Source organism: Pelophylax lessonae, assembly GCF_965119305.1.
Source record: "Pelophylax lessonae genome assembly, chromosome: 5".
Classification (NCBI taxonomy): Eukaryota; Metazoa; Chordata; class Amphibia; order Anura; family Ranidae; genus Pelophylax; species Pelophylax lessonae.
Window position 1 is genome coordinate 84,810,827 of NC_138772.1, and position 24,142 is coordinate 84,834,968.

Below are 24,142 nucleotides of genomic sequence, written 5' to 3' on the forward strand. Positions count from 1 at the left end.
TTTTTACCAGTGAAACCAATATAACATCTCAACATTCACAAATATACATTTCTGACATTCAAAAACAAAACAAATCAGTGACCAATATAGCCACCTTTCTTTGCAAGGACACTCAAAAGCCTACCATCCATGGATTCTGTCAGTGTTTTGATCTGTTCACCATCAACATTGCGTGCAGCAGCAACCACAGCCTCCCAGACACTGTTCAGAGAGGTGTACTGTTTTCCCTCCTTGTAAATCTCACATTTAATGATGGACCACAGGTTCTCAATGGGGTTCAGATCAGGTGAACAAGGAGGCCATGTCATTAGCTTTTCTTCTTTTATACCCTTTCTTGCCAGCCACGCTGTGGAGTACTTGGACGCGTGTGATGGAGCATTGTCCTGCATGAAAATTATGTTTTTCTTGAAGGATGCAGACTTCTTCCTGTACCACTGCTTGAAGAAGGTGTCTTCCAGAAACTGGCAGTAGGACTGGGAGTTGAGCTTGACTCAATCCTCAACCCGAAAAGGCCCCACAAGCTCATCTTTGATGATACCAGCCCAAACCAGTACTCCACCTCCACCTTGCTGGCGTCTGAGTCGGACTGGAGCTCTCTGCCCTTTACCAATCCAGCCACGGGCCCATCCATCTGGCCCATCAAGACTCACTCTCATTTCATCAGTCCATAAAACCTTTGAAAAATCAGTCTTGAGATATTTCTTGGCCCAGTCTTGACGTTTCAGCTTGTGTGTCTTGTTCAGTGGTGGTCGTCTTTCAGCCTTTCTTACCTTGGCCATGTCTCTGAGTATTGCACACCTTGTGCTTTTGGGCACTCCAGTGATGTTGCAGCTCTGAAATATGGCCAAACTGGTGGCAAGTGGCATCTTGGCAGCTGCACGCTTGACTTTTCACAGTTCATGGGCTGTTATTTTGCACCTTGGTTTTTCCACACGCTTCTTGCGACCCTGTTGACTATTTTGAATGAAATGCTTGATTGTTCGATGATCACGCTTCAGAAGCTTTGCAATTTTAAGAGTGCTGCATCCCTCTGCAAGATATCTCACTATTTTTTACTTTTCTGAGCCTGTCAAGTCCTTCTTTTGACCCATTTTGCCCAAGGAAAGGAAGTTGCCTAATAATTATGCACACCTGATATAGGGTGTTGATGTCATTAGACCACACCCCTTCTCATTACAGAGATGCACATCACCTAATATGCTTAATTGGTAGTAGGCTTTCGAGCCTATACAGCTTGGAGTAAGACAACATGCATAAAGAGGATGATATGGTCAAAATACTAATTTGCCTAATAATTCTGCACTCCCTGTATGGATGCATCATACGTTGGCAAGGACAATAAAACTGTTGTTACTTTCAGTAAAGGAAATTACCATCATCCTAAGGGTATAGCTATTGGTAGTTAGGCACATGCAACTGCACTTGTCCTGTATGTTTCATCCCTCATACAAATAATTTTCTCAGCTCAAATGGGTGTCAGGAACGTGCCCAGTATTTTAGCTACATGGGTAAGTCATTCACCGTATTTTAATCCCCATAGTGTCATATTATGTCACGTCAGTCGCTGATTGTCCACGAACATGATATTGTTTACCACCTTTGCAAATGAAAAAAAAAAAACAGACCTCTGCAATTGGTTTGGGGTTTGGCGGTGACTGTTTAATGGGTAGACTTTTCCGATAATTAATATGATCAATAAAATAGTGTTGTGTATTCTATTCCCTTAGCAGCCACAGCAGGTTATTCCTGTTTCCTATAGTCATACGAAGAGTCTAATAAAGGGAAAGATGTTTTTTTAATGCAAGTTGATCATATTTTAATCTGGCTGTTTGACCCATATCTCTCGGGCTGGACAAATCCCAATAGGCAACTAGTCGATATACCTAAAGAAAACATAGTTATCACCAAACATGTTTTCTTTGCAGAGCCTAACCCAAAAGGGGAAGTTCCACTTTTCCTCCCCCCCCCCCCACACCTAATTTGGCAGGGAGTTACCTAGTTTTCAAGTTCTCCTCTCCCTCTCCCTCCCCGCAGTCTTCTGAGACCATTCACACAGCGTAACTCATGCAGTGGGCAGCCGTGAGCTGTAATTTGAGTGCCCACTCTTAAGTTGCCTGCGACAGGAACCGGAAGCCTAGTGAAAAACTAGCTAGAATGAGGACGGTGCTGGATCCATGGACAGGTAAGTGTCCTACTATAAAAGTCAGCAGCTACAGGATTTGTACATGCTGACTCTTCATTTTTATTAGACTGGGAACTGCAGTGGTATTAAACCCAGCAGCAAACATTTTATTATGTTGCAGCGAACAAGCTGTATTGGTGTATTTTTTTATACTTTATTTGCACTTTGTGATCTAGCCAGTTAAGTCTGTTGTTTTGCCTTCATGCAGGTATAGCAGTGATGAGACAAACCATTTGCTACTGACCTGAGTGTTTACAATGATCATCAGCTTTTATTTATATAAAACTTTTATCCCAAAAGGAAATAAATGGTTTGCTGTAACTGCTTATAAAAAAAAAAGAAAAAAAGAATGCAGCCACCACATCTGATTGCTAAGCTGCAGTAAATTGCATTTTTGTTTTTTTTTACAGTGGAAATTGTGTCCATTTTACTGAAAACTAGAATTGATCTGGGAAAAAATGAACCAATGTATGCAGTTTGCAAAAATTAAAACATTTTGTAATGGTTTTCTGTTGTGGGGCATTGATACACAGGAGTGCAGCACTTCCAGGAAAATCTGATGGCATGTGACTTTGCACTGTGAATATAAATTAAATGCATTGATAACAAATCATTTGCACTTGGCTGCAGTATATTGATTACTACAAGAGTTACTGCTGTAATTAAATGCATGATTTATCATTTTAACATGATTAACTGAAACTTCCTCTGCAACCTATTTTTTAGGTTGGTAAAAAAAGTGCACATCAGAATGGCCAGCAGACTGAGAAATCAGAACATCTGAACGTATCAACTCCACTTTTAACCACTTGACCTCAGGAAAGATTTACCCCCCCTTCATGACCAGGCAGTTTTTTGCAATACAGCACTGCGTTACTTTAACTGACAACTGCTGCAGTCATGCAACGCTGTACATAAATTAAATTGATGTCCTTTTTTTCCCACAAATAGAGCTTTCTTTTGGTGGCATTTGATCTCCACTGCGTGTTTTTATTTTTTGCGCTATGAACAAAAAAAGACCAACAATTTAAAGAAAAAAAAAATTCTACTTTTTGCTATAAAACCTATCCATTCAAAAAATTGTAAAAATCTAATTTCTTCTTCAATATAGGCCAATATGTATTTTGCTACTATGTATTTGTATTTTTTGATATATAAAAAAAATCTTAAGTGTATATTGATTGGTTTGCACAAAAGTTATAGCGTCTACAAACTATAGTATCTATATAGAGAATTATTTTTTTTACTAGTAATGGCGGCTATCAGTGACTTATAGCGGTACTGCGATATTGCGGCGGACAATCGGACACTTTCTGACACTCTGTGGGAAACGTGACACTAATATAGTAAAAATATGCACTGTCACTGTACTAATGAGACTGGCTGGGAAGGGTTTAAACATCTAGGGCAATTTCAAGGGTTAAATGCTAGGAACCAAACTACAATCCAACCAGAGTGCCCTTGTTATGAGTTTAAGAATGAATTGCTCTAAAGTGCCTTCAGCTTCAGAGGTCCGTTTGGGATTGTTTTAAAGCCTGCTCACTGTCAAGAAAATGTAAATGTTAGAATGTACACACATTCCTATACACAGTTGATCCAGAGGACAAAAAGAAAAACTCCAACAAAGCATGATCCAATTTGCTCCAGTGGGGGGACTCCGTCCTGATCCCACAGTTGCAATTGGATATTCCCCGGATCAACTACCACTGGCGTTACCTAAAAATGTTAGTATTCGGGCATATTTTGAGCATTTTTAGAATGCATCAAGCTCTGAGCTACTGAGCTGGCCAGAACTAGTTCTTGAAAGAGTCTATTCCACATTTCACAGCTCTTACTGTGAAGAAGCCCTTCTGTATGTGGAGGTTAAGTATTTTCCTCCAGAAGTAAAGACTGCCCCCTTGTCCACTGTATTAACCTGAAAGTGAATAACTCAACACCTTGTTCAGTATATAGACCGCCTATATATTCATACATATTGATCATATTCCCCCCTTAACTGCTTGCCAACCGCCTTATGTACTAGTACGAAGGCAAAGTGGCCTCCCTGCACTGAATTTCGTACCTAATATGTGATTCATGCGCCCACCGGCCCGGTTGTGCTGTGATTCGTCACAGCATAAGCAGGTCTGCGGGTCTTGCCCAATGATTGGTCACTGGCATCTGCTGATTGGTTCAGTGATTCAAGGAACAGAGCTCTGTGAATGTAAACAATTACAGAGCTCTGTTCGCGGTTAGGGGATCTTGCTGTTTTTTTTTTCCCCCTGCTCAGCAGAGAGGGAAAATACAAAACAAGATCTTATAACACATGTTCAGGTTTTTTTTTTTTATTTATCGCAGAAAAAAAAAAAAGGTGAACAAAAAGAAAATTTATATAAATTATGTTTGTGTACAGTGTTGCATGACCACGCAATGGTCAGTTAAAGTAGCGAAGTGCCAAATAGCAAAAAATGGCCTGGTCTTGAAGGGGGTAAAACCTTTCCAGAGCTGAAGTAGTTAATCTCCTCCCCTTAAGAGAATAATCTTCTCATAGCTGGGCTCCTCCATGCCTCCTATCAGTTTGGTTGCCCTTCTCTGCACTTTCTCCAGTTCCCCGATATCCTTTTTGTGAACTAGTGCCCAAAAACTGAACTGCATATTCCAGATGAGGTCTTACTAATTTGTACAGGGGCAAAATGATATCTCTTTGGAGTCTGCACTTTTTTTTATATATATATAATATATATACACAAGAAGGTATTTTGCTAGCTGTAGAAAATGCAGCTTGGCATTGCACGCTATCATTAGGTCGATGATCTACCACAACGCTCAGGTCCTTCTCAATCGCCATAAAAGTTCCTGCACTTCTGCTTTTAAATCAGATGCCAGTCAATGCAAGCATGATTGCTTTAGCTTATTATGAGAAATTATTGTAAATGTATGTGCACTTTAAAAGAAAAAGTTGATGCTCTATCCTTGCAATGACAAACAGGGGTCATCGTGTGCTAAATGACTATCAAAACAAATTGGTGAGTTGTATATTGAGTGTGCATGACATCCTCAGTGCAGCATAGAGGTCAGTGGTACCCATCCTGCAAGCTGTAATACCCCATAGATAACAGCAGTAGGCTACATCACTTTCTCTGCACCTTCAATATTAGGGTTTGGATTGCGTGCACCCAGACATGGTCTATATGTTTCCAGATTGATTCTTGTATAGTCATACTCTGTCCCAAAACTGCAGTCTCTTTGGTTCCTTCTCCCAGTGGACCTTTTGTAAACCAGACCTTTTCCTGCTTAAAATTAGAGAAGTTTGTGCATTGTGGATAAAGTCACTGCTTTCTTCTGCATATTTTTCCAATCTTGCAGAAATCTGAAACTTTCCCTGTTTATTGGAAGCTGAACCACCTTTCTAAACCTTGGAAGAGTCTCGCAGGGAGGTGAAGGATTATACGTTCTCCTAGTACACTGCCTCTCCCAAGCCAGGTCTCCGTGTTCATAGCGGTCATGTTACATTTCATAGTTTGCCTGAAATGAAGGAGCCCAGAGACCAGAATACAATTACCTAATGTGCAGCTGCTCTTGGCAGCTCTGTGTTGCCTCAGCTACAGTACAGTCTGAGGAGAGTGTGCACTGAAATGTGTTGTCACCATACCTTGATTTTGGGGGAAAAAAATATATAAATTTTGCCGGAAAAATTGCACAACTGATTGAATGCTTTGTGGGGTTTTTCAATTTTTACATTTATAAATCGAAGTCTAAAAATAAGCAACGTTAATTATGTACAGTATACTGGGGTTTTAATGCTTGTCCTGTAGCCTTCTGTGGTTTCCTTCTTACCTGCCCTAAATGTGTTGAAGGTTTTAAAATGGCAGGCAGCTTCTTTGCATCATGGAGGGTAATTTTTGTAAATGGAAGCACGGTGCCTTTGTGGTACTTCAGTGTGCAGAGACAGTGCAACGTGCAGAGGAAATGCTGCCATTTTACACTAGCCAAAACCGATAACCATGTCCACATATTTTTAATGTGGCAAGCTGTGTAACCTAAATGGTAGGTGCATAGCAGTGGTCTCCAAACTGCAGCATGGGTGCGGAGTGTGGCCCTTTGCTTGCTTTTAACTGGCCCTTTGGGCATTATTTTATTCACTAACCATGAAGGCGTAATTCCTCCCGATGGCACCAGCAATGGGGGCATAATTCCTCCCGATGGCACCAGCAATGGGGGGCATAATTCCTCCCGATGGCACCAGCAATGGGGGGCATAATTCCTCCCGATGGCACCAGCAATGGGGGGCATAATTCCTCCCGATGGCACCAGCAATGGGGGCGTAATTCCTCCCAATCACCCATGATATGGTTATGACGGGGTGGGGGACGGGTGACACTGAAATGGGGGGACACAATGCTGGGTGGGGATAGTTTAAAAACAGCAATGAGTTTTATGTGAAAAAAATAAAAAAATAAAAAAATATGAAAATAAATATGCCTGGAGTTAAATGTTAAAAAAATAACTTTTTTTTAAAAAATGACCTTTATTGGAGAATAATGCCTTGTTTTAGCTGTGCTGCTGTCCATGTCCCAGGGGTACATTTAGCTTGGAGCTGACGAACAGAGGACTATCAATTACAGAGCTGCTGTCAATCATATGAGACATGGGGCAGAGTAGAGGCAGGGTCTTATCTTTTAAAGAAAACCTGTCACCAAATGAATACTTAGGCTTCCACTGTTGACCTCTCCTAAAAATGCTAGTCGCTTGGCTGCCATGCTAATGCTTTGGCTTCAGTGGGTTACAATTCGCTAACCTGGAACAAGATAAGACCTAAGGAATGCTTTTTTTCTTTTGGACTTTCAATTGCTGCACGCTTAGTCTGTATTTGTGACATAGGCTGTGGTACTTGGGGAACTGCTGGATCTTTTACTGCTTCTGGATGCTGATTGTATACTGATCAGCCATAACATTATGACTGTAAGTCTAGGAAACAAAGCGGGCGTGTGGGCCTAGCACATTATCCTCAAAAGCATGTTTTATTAAATGGTATAAAACAGAGGTGAATGTACTCCCAAACCAATGCATGCATCATAGCTTAGACATATCATCTGCTTAAATCCATATATGTAAATTCACAATACTCGTAGACACATTGGCTAACGCGTTTTGAGGTTACCCTCTTCTTCAGGGCTTTGTCTGGATGACTACTGGTATAGCTGAATGGCAAAAAGAGAATTCCCCTATTTATGGGACTTTTTAGGCACTAATTGAAAAATATACTTGGTGTAGACAACACAAAATTTTTTATGAAAATACCATTTATTGAAAAAAAATACATGAAGTTAAAATAAGGCAAGCTGTATACAATACATCAAATCAGCAGGCAGATAGTGACCACAAGACCCCATGGTGTAGAACCAATGCTTTTTCGGAGTTACAATTATTACTCCTTCAGGGGTGACCTTGGGTAGCGGTATATTCTGCTGTGTTGTTTTAAAATCGTGAGTCTGCCAGCATGGTGTTAACAGGTAATCAGATTGCTCAAACCATTGACCAAGGAATGCTGATCAGAAGTGTCAAGAAGGGTTCCTTTATTAGTGATGATCCACAAACCGAGATCTCAGTAGTGTGTGCTGTCCAGCCAAAGGCTGGTTAGGAACAGCTGAAACCCAAGGATTGGCAATCCTGCTTATAGATGTTTGGTGGCACCAAAATCATAGGGTAGGAGGATCGCCGTATTCCTGGCAAATGAGCAATGCATTATATATCGGTGACCATAATATTTTATGGCTGCTCAGTGTATAGAATTGGGCTAAGGCTGTGTTCAGTTATATCCTTCTCAGATTTCAAAACTAGATGGGGTAATCATTTGGTATTCCATGTGCTTTGCCTTTATTTTTGTATTGCTTTTGTTTTCTGTCTTATTTCATACATTATTGGGCTGTCTCTTCCCCAGAACTCTAGAACAGGAAACCTGTTAAGCTATCGGTATGAAGCCGCCCTCCCATTGGGGGTTGTCAGGTCTTCTTGCCAAGAAATACTTGCGTTCAACTTTTACATCACATGATGCCTTATTTTGGGTTTTTTTTTCTACCAAGGAGAATCTTATTGAAATGTTGATGCCCTTAAATCCCAACCCCAGCCAAAACATTTTGTTTATATAGTGGGCAGTTTGGCATGTTTTATTGCAGTCTGTGACTCCATTCGAGATCCATTCTCAGTTCATAGCCCGGCAAGACCAGGACAAAAAAAATGAAGGTATCACAAGGGTATATATGAAGTGTGTGTATGTGTATGTATATGTATATATATGTGTGTGTGTGTGTGTGTGTGTATGTATGTATATATATATATATATGTATGTGTATATATATATATATGTATGTATATATATATATATATATGTAGATATATATATAATTTATTGCGATACTCGCTATTAATCCAGTACTGTCCTCCACAGTGCATCTTTTTTGCCATAAGATGTCCTGTCTTCCATGTTGAATGACACCTGCATTACTCAACTGACTGCCTCTTAGCCCGGGGGGTCATGGTCATAGCCCAAGCGGTCAAGCAGCACAGCGATGAGCTCCTCTTTCTGTCACGGTTTTCTCTCATATGCATGCTACTTGTCAGTACATTCACTGATTGGCTCCCTGTGCTGTTTCTTGCTCTCCTGTACAAGTGGACTGCAATAGACTAATACCAAGTCATATTCAGATACTTCAAATAAAAAATATGATGTATTGGTGAATGCAGAACTGCATTAATTTGTGTTTTTATATTGTCTTAGAGTTCAGCTTCAAGACTAATTTGCCCACCTTCAAGCAGACGAATATTTGTGTGCCCCGTACAGGGCTGTGTTTGCCAGCATAGTTGTTCACACAGGCAAATACTTGCGTGCCCTGTACAGGGCCATGTTTTGCCAGCACAGGGATGCACAGATGCTGCGTACATGGCAGTGCCAGCAGTCCCATAGATGTCTAATGGGGCACAGGGCTGCACGCACACAATGTGTTCCAATGTAACATCCTTGCGGATGCAGATCCATGAATTGACCCAGGGTGTGTTTAGGACTGTGCACCGGCACAGATTTCACATTGAGACACAGCGGTTGTGTCCCAATAGACATCTATTGGACTACTGGCACAGCGATGTACGCAGCATATGTGCATCCCTTTGCCGGCAAAATGTAGTCCTGCACATGGCATGCAAGTATTTGCCTGTGTGAACAAGGTCTTTTAAGGGGAAAAAAAAAAAAAAATTCCTTTGATGGGTTTTAGGTAGCCCCAGTACTTGCTAACTCAATCCAGTAAATACTGGAGGTGTACTGAATTTGAGAAAGCCACTCCCATTTACCTTAAAGTGATTGTAAACCCTCACATATACCCAGTGAAGTGAACAGCCTCGGATGATAAAGATTAAACAAATCTAGCTGCATAGGTTTTACTTGTTAATCTGCAGTCTTCTATTCCCTACACCCCTTCAAAAGGGGTAGATTATGTTAAAAAATATTTCTTCATCTGTCAGGAGCATAGAGGGGGGGTCCGAGAGGCTGCAGTTAGTGTATCTGATTAAAGGAAATTAACTCATTCCCTTCCACACAGAACTGTGTTCTGAATAGACTAGCTCTATTCTGAGCTCTCACCAACACAGCACCGGAGAGAAATAAACACTACAGATAGATGCTTTTTTTAAATCGGAAAATAAACTTTATTGAACAAATAAGCAGAACATAACAGCAAGATAAACAAGTGCAAATATATAGGTATGACATCAACCTAATTAAAGTAGAATTCTGTGATCATCAGAGTTCAGTCATAAAAAGCAAGAGTAAAAGAAAATCACAAATTGCACAGAAAAGTATATGAAAGAACCCAACATTTATATCAAACCTCATACATAATTCCCAGGAACATGTAATCCTGTCACAAAAGGACTAAGTTACAGATATATGCTTTACTCAGATTCCATTTAATCTGAGTTTTGTGGAATCTTCTTTCTTATGCTGCTGGGTAGGACTCCATCGTCTTATCACATGATACCGTGCAACTGAATTTCCCTGTCCTGTGACTTTACGCAGTCTACGTTGAGTGAGAACTGGATATATTACCTAATCTATTTATTTACAAAGCTTATTGGTTGCTGTTCTCAAAACACCAGATTAAAAGGAATATGGTCGTTTTAAAAGGAATCTGTCAGGACAGAAACAAGTTGACTGCCATTATTGATGGAATAAATCTCCGTGTTCCAACCTAAGAAAAGGGAGGGCCATCTGTTGTCTTTAGCCTGTGGGGCATCATGGACAGAACATAAGCCCCAGACAAGCAGACTGTATTTTTGAAGTTTTGTTGTCTTGCTATGTATCTAAAAGTTGTGTTGCTGGCACATTTTATAAGGTTGTGTCTTTTATGTGGCAGTCCAGAGAAGCAGAAACCAGAGTGGTTCCTTCAGAAAGATTCCGATGGGGACACATCGTCTCTCATCAGTTGGCCCTCCAGGTACCAGAGCTTGTGGTTTTGTGGCTGTTTCTGACATACCATAATTTGGTTGCTGGATCCCAAATGTAACCACTTCTAAATGTAACACACTAAACCACAGAACTGGGAAAGCCCCACAGCATCACATCTGTTTGTGTTGCATTTTGCACATCTCCTACCACAAACTTACTGCACAACTAATCGGCCAAACTGGGTTTAAAAATCAAATACTTACAGATCTAATTCATTGATTTTTGTCATCCTTTGTTAATCTTGATCATAGCATGTTTGTTTACTGGCATTATCTCATTGGTTTTTAAGGTTTTATTTTATTCTATTTTTTTAAAGGTTTTAAATATAGCATAAGTAATGCAGCATACTGACTTGTCAAAACTTAAAGTACAACTAAATGCAAAACTTTTTTTTTAAATTTTGGATAGTGGCAATGGATTCCAACACCTGTCATGTTTTTATTGCTGTCTGTGCCCCTGTTATGGAGATTCACCCTCTTTTTATCCTTTTTGCCATTATTGAAAGTAAAATAAAATCCCAAATTTCGGGTTTTCTCCAGAAAAGTAATAGAAGGGAAATCTTTCAATGGGGACAATAGTTCTGGTGACCTGGGGATCCCTTAGGAATTCCCTTCATTTGCAGAGATTTCCTCTCATTTCCTGTTTTGCCGATGGGACAAAGTGAAGGGAATTCTCCCCAATGGGGCACAGATTTGCGAAAAATAAACTGACGGGTTATGACCCTTCCTTACTCTATCCAAAATGAAATAGTTTTGCCTATAGTTCTACTTTAAATCTATTTAGGTTTTGCACTTGTGATAACCTTAGCCTTCCATTTAGGCCGGCCATTGATGCTGAACCAGTGTTCTGTCAATTACTGCAGATTGTAGAGGCATTATCAAACCATCAGCAAAGCGCGGAGGCAGAATCTGATTGTCTGATTCTGCCTCGCTCTTTGCGCATGCTTCTTCTGTTGATTACTGCAGATTATCGGATAATGCCTCCGATGATCTGCGCATGTGCACAGATTGTTGTGGCATTACCTGATCTGCAGTAATCGACAAAACACCGGCAGAGTTTCGAACAGTCAATGCCTGGCTTTAGGCACTTGTTGCCTCTGCCTTAATAGCACTCGTCCCTCTCATGAAGCACTAGACAATCTACTTCTAGTTTCAGGGGGTCTTCACCATTTTAAATCCTGCATACTTTGGTTACAGAGCAACAGAATGGCAGTTCTCTGCACCAATACTAAAAAATTGGGACATCAAAGCAATGCACTGAAAATGTGCAGTTTGGCTGTCCAAGGTTTCCTGAAAACTATTAGGGCCCTCTTGAATTATCACACAGTAAGGTCCATGAGAATTAGCCTGCCTTTGCAGCACAGCAGTCAGGAAAATTTGCATAACAATTCCCAAGAGTTTCTTCTATCTTGATAAAAGCTAGATGAATGAAGATTAGCACAATATTGCTAAATAAAAACGGATAGAATATGGGTACTGCCAATGGTGATGCTTGCTCCAGTATTCTCATCATTGCCCTTCACCTTTCATAACATGTTACACCCATATTCAGGGTGTAATATGTTATGAATGCCCCAGTCCCTGTGCCAAACAGGTAAGAAGGGCTGACTTAGTCACTAATGTGGAACCTATGAAGTGTTGAGAGGGGATCAAGATGGCGGCCTCAAAGCCTTATCTTAGAGTATTTAGAGCAGGGGTATTGAATTAAAATTCATGGAGGTCCGATTAGTAACATTTTCTTCCAGCAGAGGTCCAGATTGCATTTTTGCGTGATGACTCGGATTCTTTACAACACAGCCCAGGTGTGCAGGCACGACAGCCCATTCATTTGAATGGGCTGCTGTGTCTGTGCTTTCTGCTGGGGAAAAAGCCCTGGCTCCTTTTTAAAAATGCAGTCGCATGGAAACTGCATGGTGCGTTTGCACCATGCAATTTCCATGTGTGGGAAACCGCACCTTGTATTTCATTGCGTTTAAGAGTCAATAGTACCCCTGCACATTTTCTGTGCAGCTGCTTATCCCCCTTCACATAAACTCCCCCCCCCCCCCCCCCCAAGAAAACTGAAATGCATCACAGGTGATATAATTTGCTGCTCGGTGATTGCAGTATTCTAGTCTGCATCTCCCCAAGGTAATGCTTAAAATCTGGCCGGTTAGTGTGCCCTGAGGACCGGAGTTGAGAAACACTGCCCTACACATATCACCCCCCCCTTTCAGATATACTCCCACAGCACTGTCCCTCTCACATCCCCCCATACCACTGCCCCTTCACATATCCCCCCACATCACTGTCCCCTTCACCTATCCCTCCCAACAGCACTGTCCCTCTCACATCCCCCAACATCACTTTCCCTCTCGCATCCCCCCACAGCACTGCCCCCTTAACCTATCCCCCCCCAAAGCACTGCCCCTTCACCTATCCCCCCAACATCACTGTCCCTCTCACATCCCCCCCACAGCACTGCCCCTTCACCTATCCCCCCAACATCACTGTCCCTCTCACATACCCCCAACATCGCTGTCCCTCTCACATACCCCCAACATCGCTGTCCCTCTCACATACCCCCAACATCGCTGTCCCTCTCACATACCCCCAACATCGCTGTCCCTCTCACATACCCCCAACATCGCTGTCCCTCTCACATACCCCCAACATCGCTGTCCCTCTCACATACCCCCAACATCGCTGTCCCTCTCGCATACCCCCAACATCGCTGTCCCTCTCGCATACCCCCAACATCGCTGTCCCTCTCGCATACCCCCAACATCGCTGTCCCTCTCGCATACCCCCAACATCGCTGTCCCTCTCGCATACCCCCAACATCGCTGTCCCTCTCGCATACCCCCAACATCGCTGTCCCTCTCGCATACCCCCAACATCGCTGTCCCTCTCGCATACCCCCAACATCGCTGTCCCTCTCGCATACCCCCAACATCGCTGTCCCTCTCGCATACCCCCAACATCGCTGTCCCTCTCGCATACCCCCAACATCGCTGTCCCTCTCGCATACCCCCAACATCGCTGTCCCTCTCGCATACCCCCAACATCGCTGTCCCTCTCGCATCTCCCCAACATCGCTGTCCCTCTCGCATCTCCCCAACATCGCTGCCCCTCTCGCATCTCCCCAACATCGCTGCCCCTCTCGCATCTCCCCAACATCGCTGTCCCTCTCGCATACCCCCAACATCGCTGTCCCTCTCGCATACCCCCAACATCGCTGTCCCTCTCGCATACCCCCAACATCGCTGTCCCTCTCGCATACCCCCAACATCGCTGTCCCTCTCGCATACCCCCAACATCGCTGTCCCTCTCGCATACCCCCAACATCGCTGTCCCTCTCGCATACCCCCAACATCGCTGTCCCTCTCGCATACCCCCAACATCGCTGTCCCTCTCGCATCTCCCCAACATCGCTGCCCCTCTCGCATCTCCCCAACATCGCTGCCCCTCTCGCATCTCCCCAACATCGCTGCCCCTCTCGCATCTCCCCAACATCGCTGCCCCTCTCGCATCTCCCCAACATCGCTGCCCCTCTCGCATCTCCCCAACATCGCTGCCCCTCTCGCATCTCCCCAACATCGCTGCCCCTCTCGCATCTCCCCAACATCGCTGCCCCTCTCGCATCTCCCCAACATCGCTGCCCCTCTCGCATCTCCCCAACATCGCTGCCCCTCTCGCATCTCCCCAACATCGCTGCCCCTCTCGCATCTCCCCAACATCGCTGCCCCTCTCGCATCCCCCCAACATCGCTGCCCCTCTCGCATCCCCCCAACATCGCTGCCCCTCTCGCATCCCCCCAACATCGCTGCCCCTCTCGCATCCCCCCAACATCGCTGCCCCTCTCGCACCCCCCCAACATCGCTGCCCCTCTCGCACCCCCCCAACATCGCTGCCCCTCTCGCACCCCCCCAACATCACTGCCCCCTTCACCTATCCCCCCAACATCACTGCCCCCTTCACCTATCCCCCCCACAGCACTGCCCCTCTCACATCCCCCCAACATCACTGCCCCCTTCACCTAGCCCTCCAACATCACTGTCCCTCTCGCATCCCCCCAACATTACTGTCCCTCTCGCATCCCCCCAACATTACTGTCCCTCTCGCATCTTCCCAACATTACTGTCCCTCTCGCATCCCCCCAACATTACTGTCCCTCTCGCATCCCCCCAACATTACTGTCCCTCTCGCATCCCCCCAACATTACTGTCCCTCTCGCGTCCCCCCAACATTACTGTCCCTCTCGCGTCCCCCCAACATTACTGTCCCTCTCGCGTCCCCCCAACATTACTGTCCCTCTCGCGTCCCCCCAACATTACTGTCCCTCTCGCGTCCCCCCCAACATTACTGTCCCTCTCGCGTCCCCCCAACATTACTGTCCCTCTCGCGTCCCCCCAACATTACTGTCCCTCTCGCGTCCCCCCAACATTACTGTCCCCTTTCACCTATCCCCCCCACAGCACTTCCCCCTTTCACCTATCCCCCCCCCACAGCACTTCCCCCTTCACATATCACCCCCAAAGCACTGTCTCCTTTTACATCACCCCCCCACACACACACACACACACACACAAACACACACACCCACCCACACACCACTGCCCCCTTATCGCCCCCACAGCACTGCCCCTTTGCATCACCCCCACACACATACACAGCACTGCCCTGTTAACACCCCCCCCCCAGCACTGCCCCCTTCACCCCCCCCACAGCACTGTCCCCCTTTACATCAACACACACACCCCACTACCCTCTTAACATATAACCCCCATAGCATTGCTCCCCTTAACATGAATCCCCACACACCACACTACCCCCCTGTACATGACCCCTGCTCCCCCAATCATCCTTCACAACTTCACAGCCCTTTCCTCCCTTCACTCTCCTACCTTACACAGAACGGAGAGCAGGAGGCGGGACAATCTCGAGAAGGCAGAGGAACAGCAGCACCGCAAGCAGAGAGGCAGCCGGTTGTGTGACTCCCAGCCAATCCCCTCCAACCTGAAAAGTTAATTCAGGCAGCTGCCTCTCTCCATTCAATGGCAGTCCCGCCTCCGGCCATCCACCCTGCTCTGCTAAAGACAGCAGCAGAGGCAGGGAAGAAAACTAGCAGCTGATCGTGTCGGTCCTGATAGAGAAGCAGCTCGGGCCGGAAGCAGGCCGCCATTTAGTGATGCCCGATTTAGAGCAATACATCAGTGCTAACTAGCAGACGTTATAGCACATTAAACATATTCCGCAAACCTCCAAGTGTTATTTGGTGGTGGCTGAAGTCTTATTTAATTGCTCTGTTTTCTGATTTATTTTTAAACTTTTACATGGACTTGGCAAATCTAAGGGAGCCAGGTAACAAATGTTTGAAAATGATTGGAGGTCCTAAAGTCCTCTGTTAATGCAAAGTGTTATCTGGTTCCCTAAAGTACAGGAGATATCTTGGATATTTTAATGACTATCTCCTACATTTGTATTTAATTTTTAAAGCCAAGCTTTTACTTTTGACTTGCATAAGCAGCAAAATAATGCCCAAATGCCATTAAGCGGTCACAGGTTTGCATAAAGTTATAGCAAATGTGTGAAATATAGCTAGGACTGCATCCCAGGAATCATACAATGGCAGCCTCCCGCATCAGATGTGAACCTACTCTGTCCCTCTTAACTGTCCTGATAGGCTCCCCTTATTACACCTTGTAAGATTGACAATAGTGGATCTCCATCTGTTCCTACATGAACATTGGATGAAACCAACAGCGTTTGGAAGTAAAGGGATTTTGTGGTTTAAAATCTGGGGGCTGCATTTTGATAACCAGATATAATTCCAACCATTCTAATAATCAGCTGAACATTTGTGAGATTAAACTAGCATCCTGTATATATGGAACAGGATTCCAGATCCTGTTCTATGACATTCAGATCTACTATACAACACTCAGTACTGCTAGACAACAGAATTCTAGGTAGGTGGGGGGCTTTAAATCCTGCAGGACACTGAAATGGTAGTCTTTAAACTATAATGTATTAGGTAAGGTTTGTGGGTGTCCAAAGTATTGACACCAATTGTAACAGAAATCTCCCTTACCATTTGCATATATTTATAATGCTGTCTTCTAAATAATTCCTGTGCATGTCCCAACATTACACTTTCAGAAGAAATAAGTTTGGGAAATGGAAGGTTGTGTCGAAGTTGTGGCTTCACAGTTAGACATTATTATGGTGTTGAAAGAGTCTTGTTCAACGACAGATGGTTCTCCCTGCGTTCCAACTGATATGAATAGGACTTGCCTACATGTGGATGCATGGAGCTAGAACTATAGGCTTTTTATATGCCAGTCAGATATCCAGTCACAATTAAAAGGTTGTGCTGATCTATTGTGTCCCACAGAATGTAAATGTATTGTTAAAGGGGAGCTTCAGCCAAACCCCCCCCAAAAAATAAGTCAGCTTCAAATACTGTAGCTGCTGACTTTAATATAAGGACACTTACCTGACCAGGGATCCAGCGATTGTCCTCACCCGAGCCGATTCTTCAATTGGCTGCGCATTGTGAATGGTCCTTCCATCCCCTGGAACTTGTGAGGTGTCCTAGAAGGCTGCGGGGGAAGAAAGGGAGGCCGCAGCGCATCTAACTAATTGGGAGCGTGTACCTGTCTTGTGAAAGCCAGGTACCTACCCCCCCCCCCCCCCCAAAAAACATTGCTAGAATATCTTCTTGAATTTTTTTTTTTTCACAGCACAATTTAACACATGCTATCTGTTTCATAATGCTAATTAACTGTTATGCCTATTAACCTTTAATTATTGCTTCTATAAGAGTAAATTTTACCTGACCCTTTCACAAGTGATATCCAATATTTATCCCAAAAGATGTAGTTTAAAGTGTATGTAAATCCTTATTATGAACTTCTCATACTCCTTTTTTTTTTTTTTTTTTTTGATCTGTTAAATATAGCTTTGAAAGTGTGTTATGTCTGGTAAATACAAAATTACCTGTTGATTTTATCATAAATCCGGTGAATTCCTGTCTTCCCTTCTTGCTCTGACAAAGCAGTGCCTGTGCTGCGCTGTAATCATTAGCAGTCTTATTAGCCCTGCTCAGATCACTTGTGTGAATTAACGATTCCCATCTATGTTATAGGGGGGGGGGGGGGGAGTGTTCTTTAGCTTCATTTAGGAGAGCAGCCTATGGAGACGACACTGCACCTCCATTGATACATAGTTTATTAATATAGTTGCACTAATACAGGCAGTTTGTTACTGACAAGGATCGCCAGGTGAAAATTTAGTAAAAAAGCCAGAAAGAAAACTACTCTAGTCACCACATCAAAATACTGGTAAACTGCAGTGTATTACATTTTTGTTCTTGGGTTTAGATTAACTTTAATTTTATGTGATGCAAGTTACACACCTGGTTTAATGTTGGTCATGTTCCCTAAATGGTCTTTATTTCTAAATCCTCTCCTTTCGTAAACAGTATTTGTTGATCCTTTTACATTGCCTTTAATCACTTTTATAGACGCTTTGAGGGGAATTTACGAAGACTTGAGAGGCCAGAATCTGGAGCAGCGGTGCATGGCAACCAATCAGTTAAATTCATTTTCAAATCCTAAAGTGTAGCTCCACCCAAAAGGGGAAGATCCCCTTGTTTTCACCCTCCCCTCTTTACTGCCACAATCGACACTTGGGGGTGGTTACCTGGTTTTGCCAGGGTGACCTGAGATGGAAGTTGCCCCCCCCCCCCCCCGTCTTCTGTGACACATCATGGGTCCCAGAAGACTGACACCATTCACAAGGTGCACCGTGTGGCTCACGCATATTCCAATAGGAAACTGGCTGTGAAGCTGCAAGGCTTCACTTTCTGTTTCCCTTATGTGCTATGCCAGCGCCTGCCCCCAAAGCTGATTGAAGGATCGGTTCGGGGGAGGAAATTGCTGGATCTCTGGGCAGGTAAGTGTTCTTGTATAAAAAGTCAGCAGATACAGTATTTGTAGCTGCTGATTTTCAATTTTTTTGGGGGGAGCCTTGAGCTCCTCTTTAACTAAACAAGCTGAAGATAGAATCTTTACTTAGCTGCTCAAGATTCCGTCTGCTCCAGTTTTAGTAAATTCTCCTCTTTCTGTATATTATGCTATACAATTCTAATTACTTTTCTTTTTTAAAGAGTTAAAATTAGAGAGAGGCTGGTGAGAGATGAAAACATTCTCGGGAGTCCAAAACCCGATACAGAGACTTCTAATCAAAAGCAACATCACGCTGCCCCGGTCTACCATGTGCCTTTTCAGTCTGAAAACTCTGCCTTTGATAGGGTCTATAAACAGCCAACGCCTTACCGCCAACCAATGCATGGCTATATCCAGCCAGCCAATGCTGCCCATACACCAAAACTTGTATCTCGAACTCAGTCTGACAACGTCATGGTTTCAGCATTCACTACTTCCTTGAAAAATCCTCGAGCTGTCAACGATGCAAACATTGAGAAGTCTCTTCAAATTAATCCAGGCCTGACCAGCACTATTCAGCCCTTCAAACTGGGAAATAGCACTGGTAAACTATATCACTCTTTTGATGAAACACCAACTTTTATATCACATGACGACAAGCAACGTCATGAAGAAAGACTGGAGTCGAAAGATCAACTGATTCATGTTTCACCGATTATTCAACCTCCGAGGAGATCCCCTGAAATAGTGGGAAAAAGTGAAGCCACAGTGTATCTGCAAAGAGGAACAGCTGCACTTTCATTCAAACCCCAAGGCCAAGCTAAAGAGGTCTCGTCCATGAAACATAGGATGCTTGTACGCTCGATGTCAGATTCGACTGGAACTCAGAAGATGGAGGTCTTTAAGAATGAGTCTGAAGTACAGAATGACATGGTATTTTTAGGCACTGAAGATGATGCTCATGGGGAAGCTGGTACCGTCAACACCAAGGTGTCTGTGGCCCAGCTCAGAAGTGCATATTTGGAGACGGCAAACTCAAGCAAAAGAGTTGACCAGTGGGTGACTTTTGCAAGTTTTTAAATCATTCCTTGTGTGACTCCCTGCACGCCCTTTACCTTGTTGCACATTGTTTTCTAAAAAAAAAAAAAAAAAATGCACTTGTTGGTGACCAAAAATGTTTCACACTGTATTGTTAACACACATTAGTTTTGGATTTTTTTACTTCACTCCTGCATGCTGTTTGTATTTTTAAATTGGTTTTGTGGTTTTAAAAAGTTTTTTTTCCTTTTTTCTTTTTCTTGTCTTTTTTTTTTTTTTCCCCCAAATAACCTACATCTTGGTTACAAAGTGTGCCTAAGGCTGAAATGCCAATGTCAGGTGTTGATTTGGGTGCTGCCAATGAGCGGGAAAAGGGCCCTCGAAAGCCAAGACTGTATTTCTCACCTGGTGACAGTAGAAAGACTTCTGAAAGATTTAGAACTCAACCAGTTACTTCAGCTGAGCGAAAAGAAACGGATAGGTAGGCACTGGAATGCACAGCCAAAGCCGTATACTTAAACTGAATGGAGATACCCACTAGGCTTGGAATAGCATGGCACTGTGGATGGGCAGCAGTCTGGTGTTTCAAGCTTATTTATTTATTTTTTTTTGCTTGGCATTTGGAGCCTCTGAGCCTATACCTAGAAAGCTTCACTTGTTAATTCATGCATAATTATTATTGTTTCATACTATGGAATGTTTTGTGTGTGGTTTTGTGTTCACGTGCATATCAATTCTTACAACTGATACACAAACTGTACAGCTGCGTTCTGTGTGATTTACTGCTTAAAGTCTTGTGTGTGTTTAACATACAGATAATGTTTCAGTCTATTTGAATACAAATGGTTTGCTAATTTTGTCATATCTTCCGCAGGACCACGTTTCATCCACCAGTGCAAACGGCTGAAGGCAAGTACTTTTTTATATAACCTGTCCCACCTAAAATTATGAATTTGAATAATTTTGTGCTGCTTTTGTTGGCTTTGCATCCCAGCCAGCAGGTGGTGCTGTCAAGTCAATTATCCACCATCTTTGCTGTGAATTAGACTGTACTGTCATCTGCTATTCAGAAATCTCAAAGCATGAATGAATCGGAGTAGGGACTCTGCCCCTCCTCCCAATATAGGACACTGCATGAAGCTTGAGCTACATGGTTACATCAGGTTCTAGGCTTTTGTATTTGCAAAGTATACTTGATGGGATTAAACATTTAAATCAATTTGAAACAATATCAAAATGTAAAAAAAGTGACAAAGCATTACATCGGCCATAGACTGTTTAATCTCGGCCAGTTCGGCAGGGACCAGCCAACATTCGAACGGTGTATGGGCAGGCTGAATGTACCTAAGTTGATCAATCGATCAGCTTTGGTAACAATAGCCTGTCTGATGTTGCATGCAACTATTGCTAGTGGCTAATATAGGCGCTAGCCATTGTGTTCTCCCGTAGGGGACGGCACACACCTCCCCCCCCACCGCCAGAACCCAGTGGCTCTGCGGGAGGGATTCCCTCATCAACATTGACTTGCGGTAAGTTGCGGGAAAGAAAATCGCTCTATGGCCAACTGAAGTTTCATTTTCAAGAGACCTCTTGACAATGTTAAAGGAATAAAATCCCTGTGTATCAGTAGGAAAGTGGATATAAAAGTCTCCTTTTTATGTGCCTCTGACCATGACTTATGTTACTAAATGTTCCCTGATGTTGGGGCTAAGCTCTACCTACCTATCGTCACTTTAAAGGTACTCATTGGTTGCTGAAGCACCCTGAGGAGAGTGAGTAAGTTTTAGTTTAAAGGGGCCTTAGTATCCCCAAAGTCAGGGAAAGTTATACCAGGATCAGAGGAGTGCACAGGGGGGAGTTTCATAGAAAAGGTATTACACCCCTTTTCTACAGATGGTGATCACTCCTTGGTTGCAAAGTGGTCATGCAGCGTGCAAATAAATGCAATGTGTGGACAATCTGTGAAATGACCTTGAAGAGAAGCAGTACTGGTAAATCTTATTACTAACAGATTTCATTTTTGGTTAACTTGTCTACATTTGCAATCCTTTTTTCTATTGTGAAGAGTTGTGGCTGCAATGAACCTCTTCATTTTGTTTTTTTTTTTTTTTTATTTCTTGGCAAAGCTATACATAAAATGAATGTAAAGCTTACATAAAAATGCACTTTCTTTCGATTGACGGACACAGCTCCTGATCTTTATAATCATTGGGTTATACTGCCCCCTACAGGAGTAGGACACTAGGCAGAAAAAGAATCTAGCTACGCCTATGGGCAGTCCGAGGGGGGGAATACTCCCTCTCCCTGCTATAGGGTATTGAGGTTTTTTTTTTTCTGCCTAGCCAGGAGTAAGGACCTAGTTCCTTCCTGGGAACTCTGGTCCTGGCAATCTTTTTCTTTTTAGATGGAAATTTTTCCTCCTGTCTTTTTTTTTTTTTTTTTTTTTCTGTAAGATCTACATTTAACTGCCAGACTGGGCGACAGGCAGGATAATCTAGATCAAGTGGTCACCCTAGTCCAGTGAAGGCAAACCTTGGCACCCCAGATGTTTTGAAACTACATTTCCCATGATGCTCAACTACACTGAAGAGTGCATGAGCATCATGGGAAATGTAGTTGCATAACATCTGGGGTGCCAACATTCGCCATCACTGCCTTAGTCTGTCCAGTGGGCCTCAGTTCTGCGATAGGTCGGCCGCGACATAGCCCCACTGGACGGGCTGGCCTGAAAGTTAAACGCCTCGCGAGGTCGCATACGACCGGGTCCAGGCCCGAGTCGCAGCATTCCTCCTGGCCGACAGTCCCCCATTTCGATGGAGAGGGGTTCTGTCTGGAGTGGTACCTGCCTGGTTCCTGATATGGTGAGTAGTGGGCCCCTCCTTGGGACGGTCAGACTCCCGGGTTCCCCTCCCTCTCGTCAGGCACCCCCCTTTCATCTGTCCCCCATTCTCCCCCCCTCCACTTATGCTGGGGCTGTTTGGGTGGTCTGGTCCACCTCCTGTGGTGGGGGGCGGGACGCTATACTGGTGATGGGGGCCGGGGGGGTGTCCCGCCAGCAACCGAACGATTGGCTGTGTGTGGGGGGGGGGGGGGGTGTTCCAGGTGGGGGCTTCTGCCAGGCCCCCTTGTCCTGCTGGAGTCTGTCCTTGAGGTATAGAAGCCTGGAAGCCTCGTTGTGCCGCTATTTTGCTGTAGTCTGTTTCTATGCACAGCAGCAATGTTTGCAGTGGTTTGCCGTTGAAAGTACCGGCAGCCATGACAGTGGAGCCCCGTGGGCAGTGATTTCGGTGATGGGAGCCCCTCCTTATCCCCTGGTGCTGACTCCTGGATCCTTTCACTTCCTGATCGCCGTACATGGAGTGCAGATTATCCTGGTGGCTGAAGGTGCCTGTTTCTGCTGGGTGGCAAGTCTGGTGTGGTTCTCTCCCTCTCTGCTAAGAATTGTTTGGTGCTTTGTGCCTGGCTTTGGTCTGCGGACCAGACTTCTAAAAAGGCCTTGACTGATCTACCCTTTCAAGGAGATCGCCTGTTTGGAGCTCTCCTGGATGACCTCATTAAAGGTTTCACAGGGGGGGGTGGGGGGGGAGAGTACCTTTTCTTACGCAGGCTGCTAAGAGCAAGGAACCTCGTCATAGGTGGATCCTCCTACTCTGCTCAAAAGTTTTTTTTTTTTTTTTTTTCCTCAGGGCCTCCTCCTAGAGGATCCAAACGATCCTGGTCTGGCAAGCTGAGAGTGTGCTTCTCCAGACCTGTGGACAAGGCTCCTTGAGCATGAAGGTGCGCCCTCACCCATATCGGGGTTGGGGGGCATCTTCACTGGTATCTGGACCAGTGGACTTTCCTGGTACAAGACAAGTGGGTCCATGAAGTAATTCAGTGCAGCTACAAGATCGAGTTTCGCTTTTGTCCCCGGCAAGGTTCTTTCCTTCCAACTTGCCCCTGTCCCTGGACCGCTTACAGGGTCTGTTTGGGGTGATACAAGACCTGTTGCTTCAATTCTGAAATCTGAATGTTTTCAGGGTTTTTATTCAAACCTGCTGGAAGGCAATGAAGGCAATGTGCGTCCAATCCTGGATCTCAAGGCGCTGAACTGCTTTGTGCGGGTGCAGAAGTTCAGGATGGAGTCCATTTGCACGGTGGTGGCATCCCTGCATCAGGGGGACTCAAGGATGCTTACTTTTACCTTCCAATAAGTTTCCCGTCACCAGCGCTTCCTCCACTTTGCAGTGGGAGAGGAGCATTATCAGTCTGTGGCGTTAGCCTTTTGGTCTTGCCTCTGCACCTCCGTTCTTAAGTGTTAGCCCCGGTACTAGCACTGTTACGCCAACGGGGGATCGCAGAACTGGGCAACTTAGACTGCCTCCTTCTGCGAGCAGAGTATCCTACTCCGCTGTTGGAAAACTTGGAAATCACCATAAAAACCATACAAACTCTGCAGGAGTTGCGCTGGATTCTGAATTTTCAGGAGTCTGCTCTGGTTTCATCCACAAAGCTAGACTATCTGGGTCTGACTCTG

General features: G+C 44.3%; 1 protein-coding gene across 2 annotated transcripts in view; it reads left to right on the top strand.

The window, feature by feature from the left end:
* The window catches only part of SVIL (supervillin), a 314,402-nt gene that overhangs the window by 72,989 nt on the left and 217,271 nt on the right, over nt 1-24,142 (top strand). The window contains exons 7-10 of one of the 2 annotated variants that reach the window (XM_082259451.1): nt 10,567-10,647; nt 18,810-19,643; nt 19,937-20,107; nt 20,501-20,535. In XM_082259451.1, the coding sequence (XP_082115577.1) occupies nt 10,567-10,647; nt 18,810-19,643; nt 19,937-20,107; nt 20,501-20,535 (1,121 nt within the window). Of the gene's footprint in view, nt 1-10,566; nt 10,648-18,809; nt 19,644-19,936; nt 20,108-20,500; nt 20,536-24,142 lie in introns of those variants that run through there. The other variant, XM_082259450.1, reaches the window with a different exon arrangement.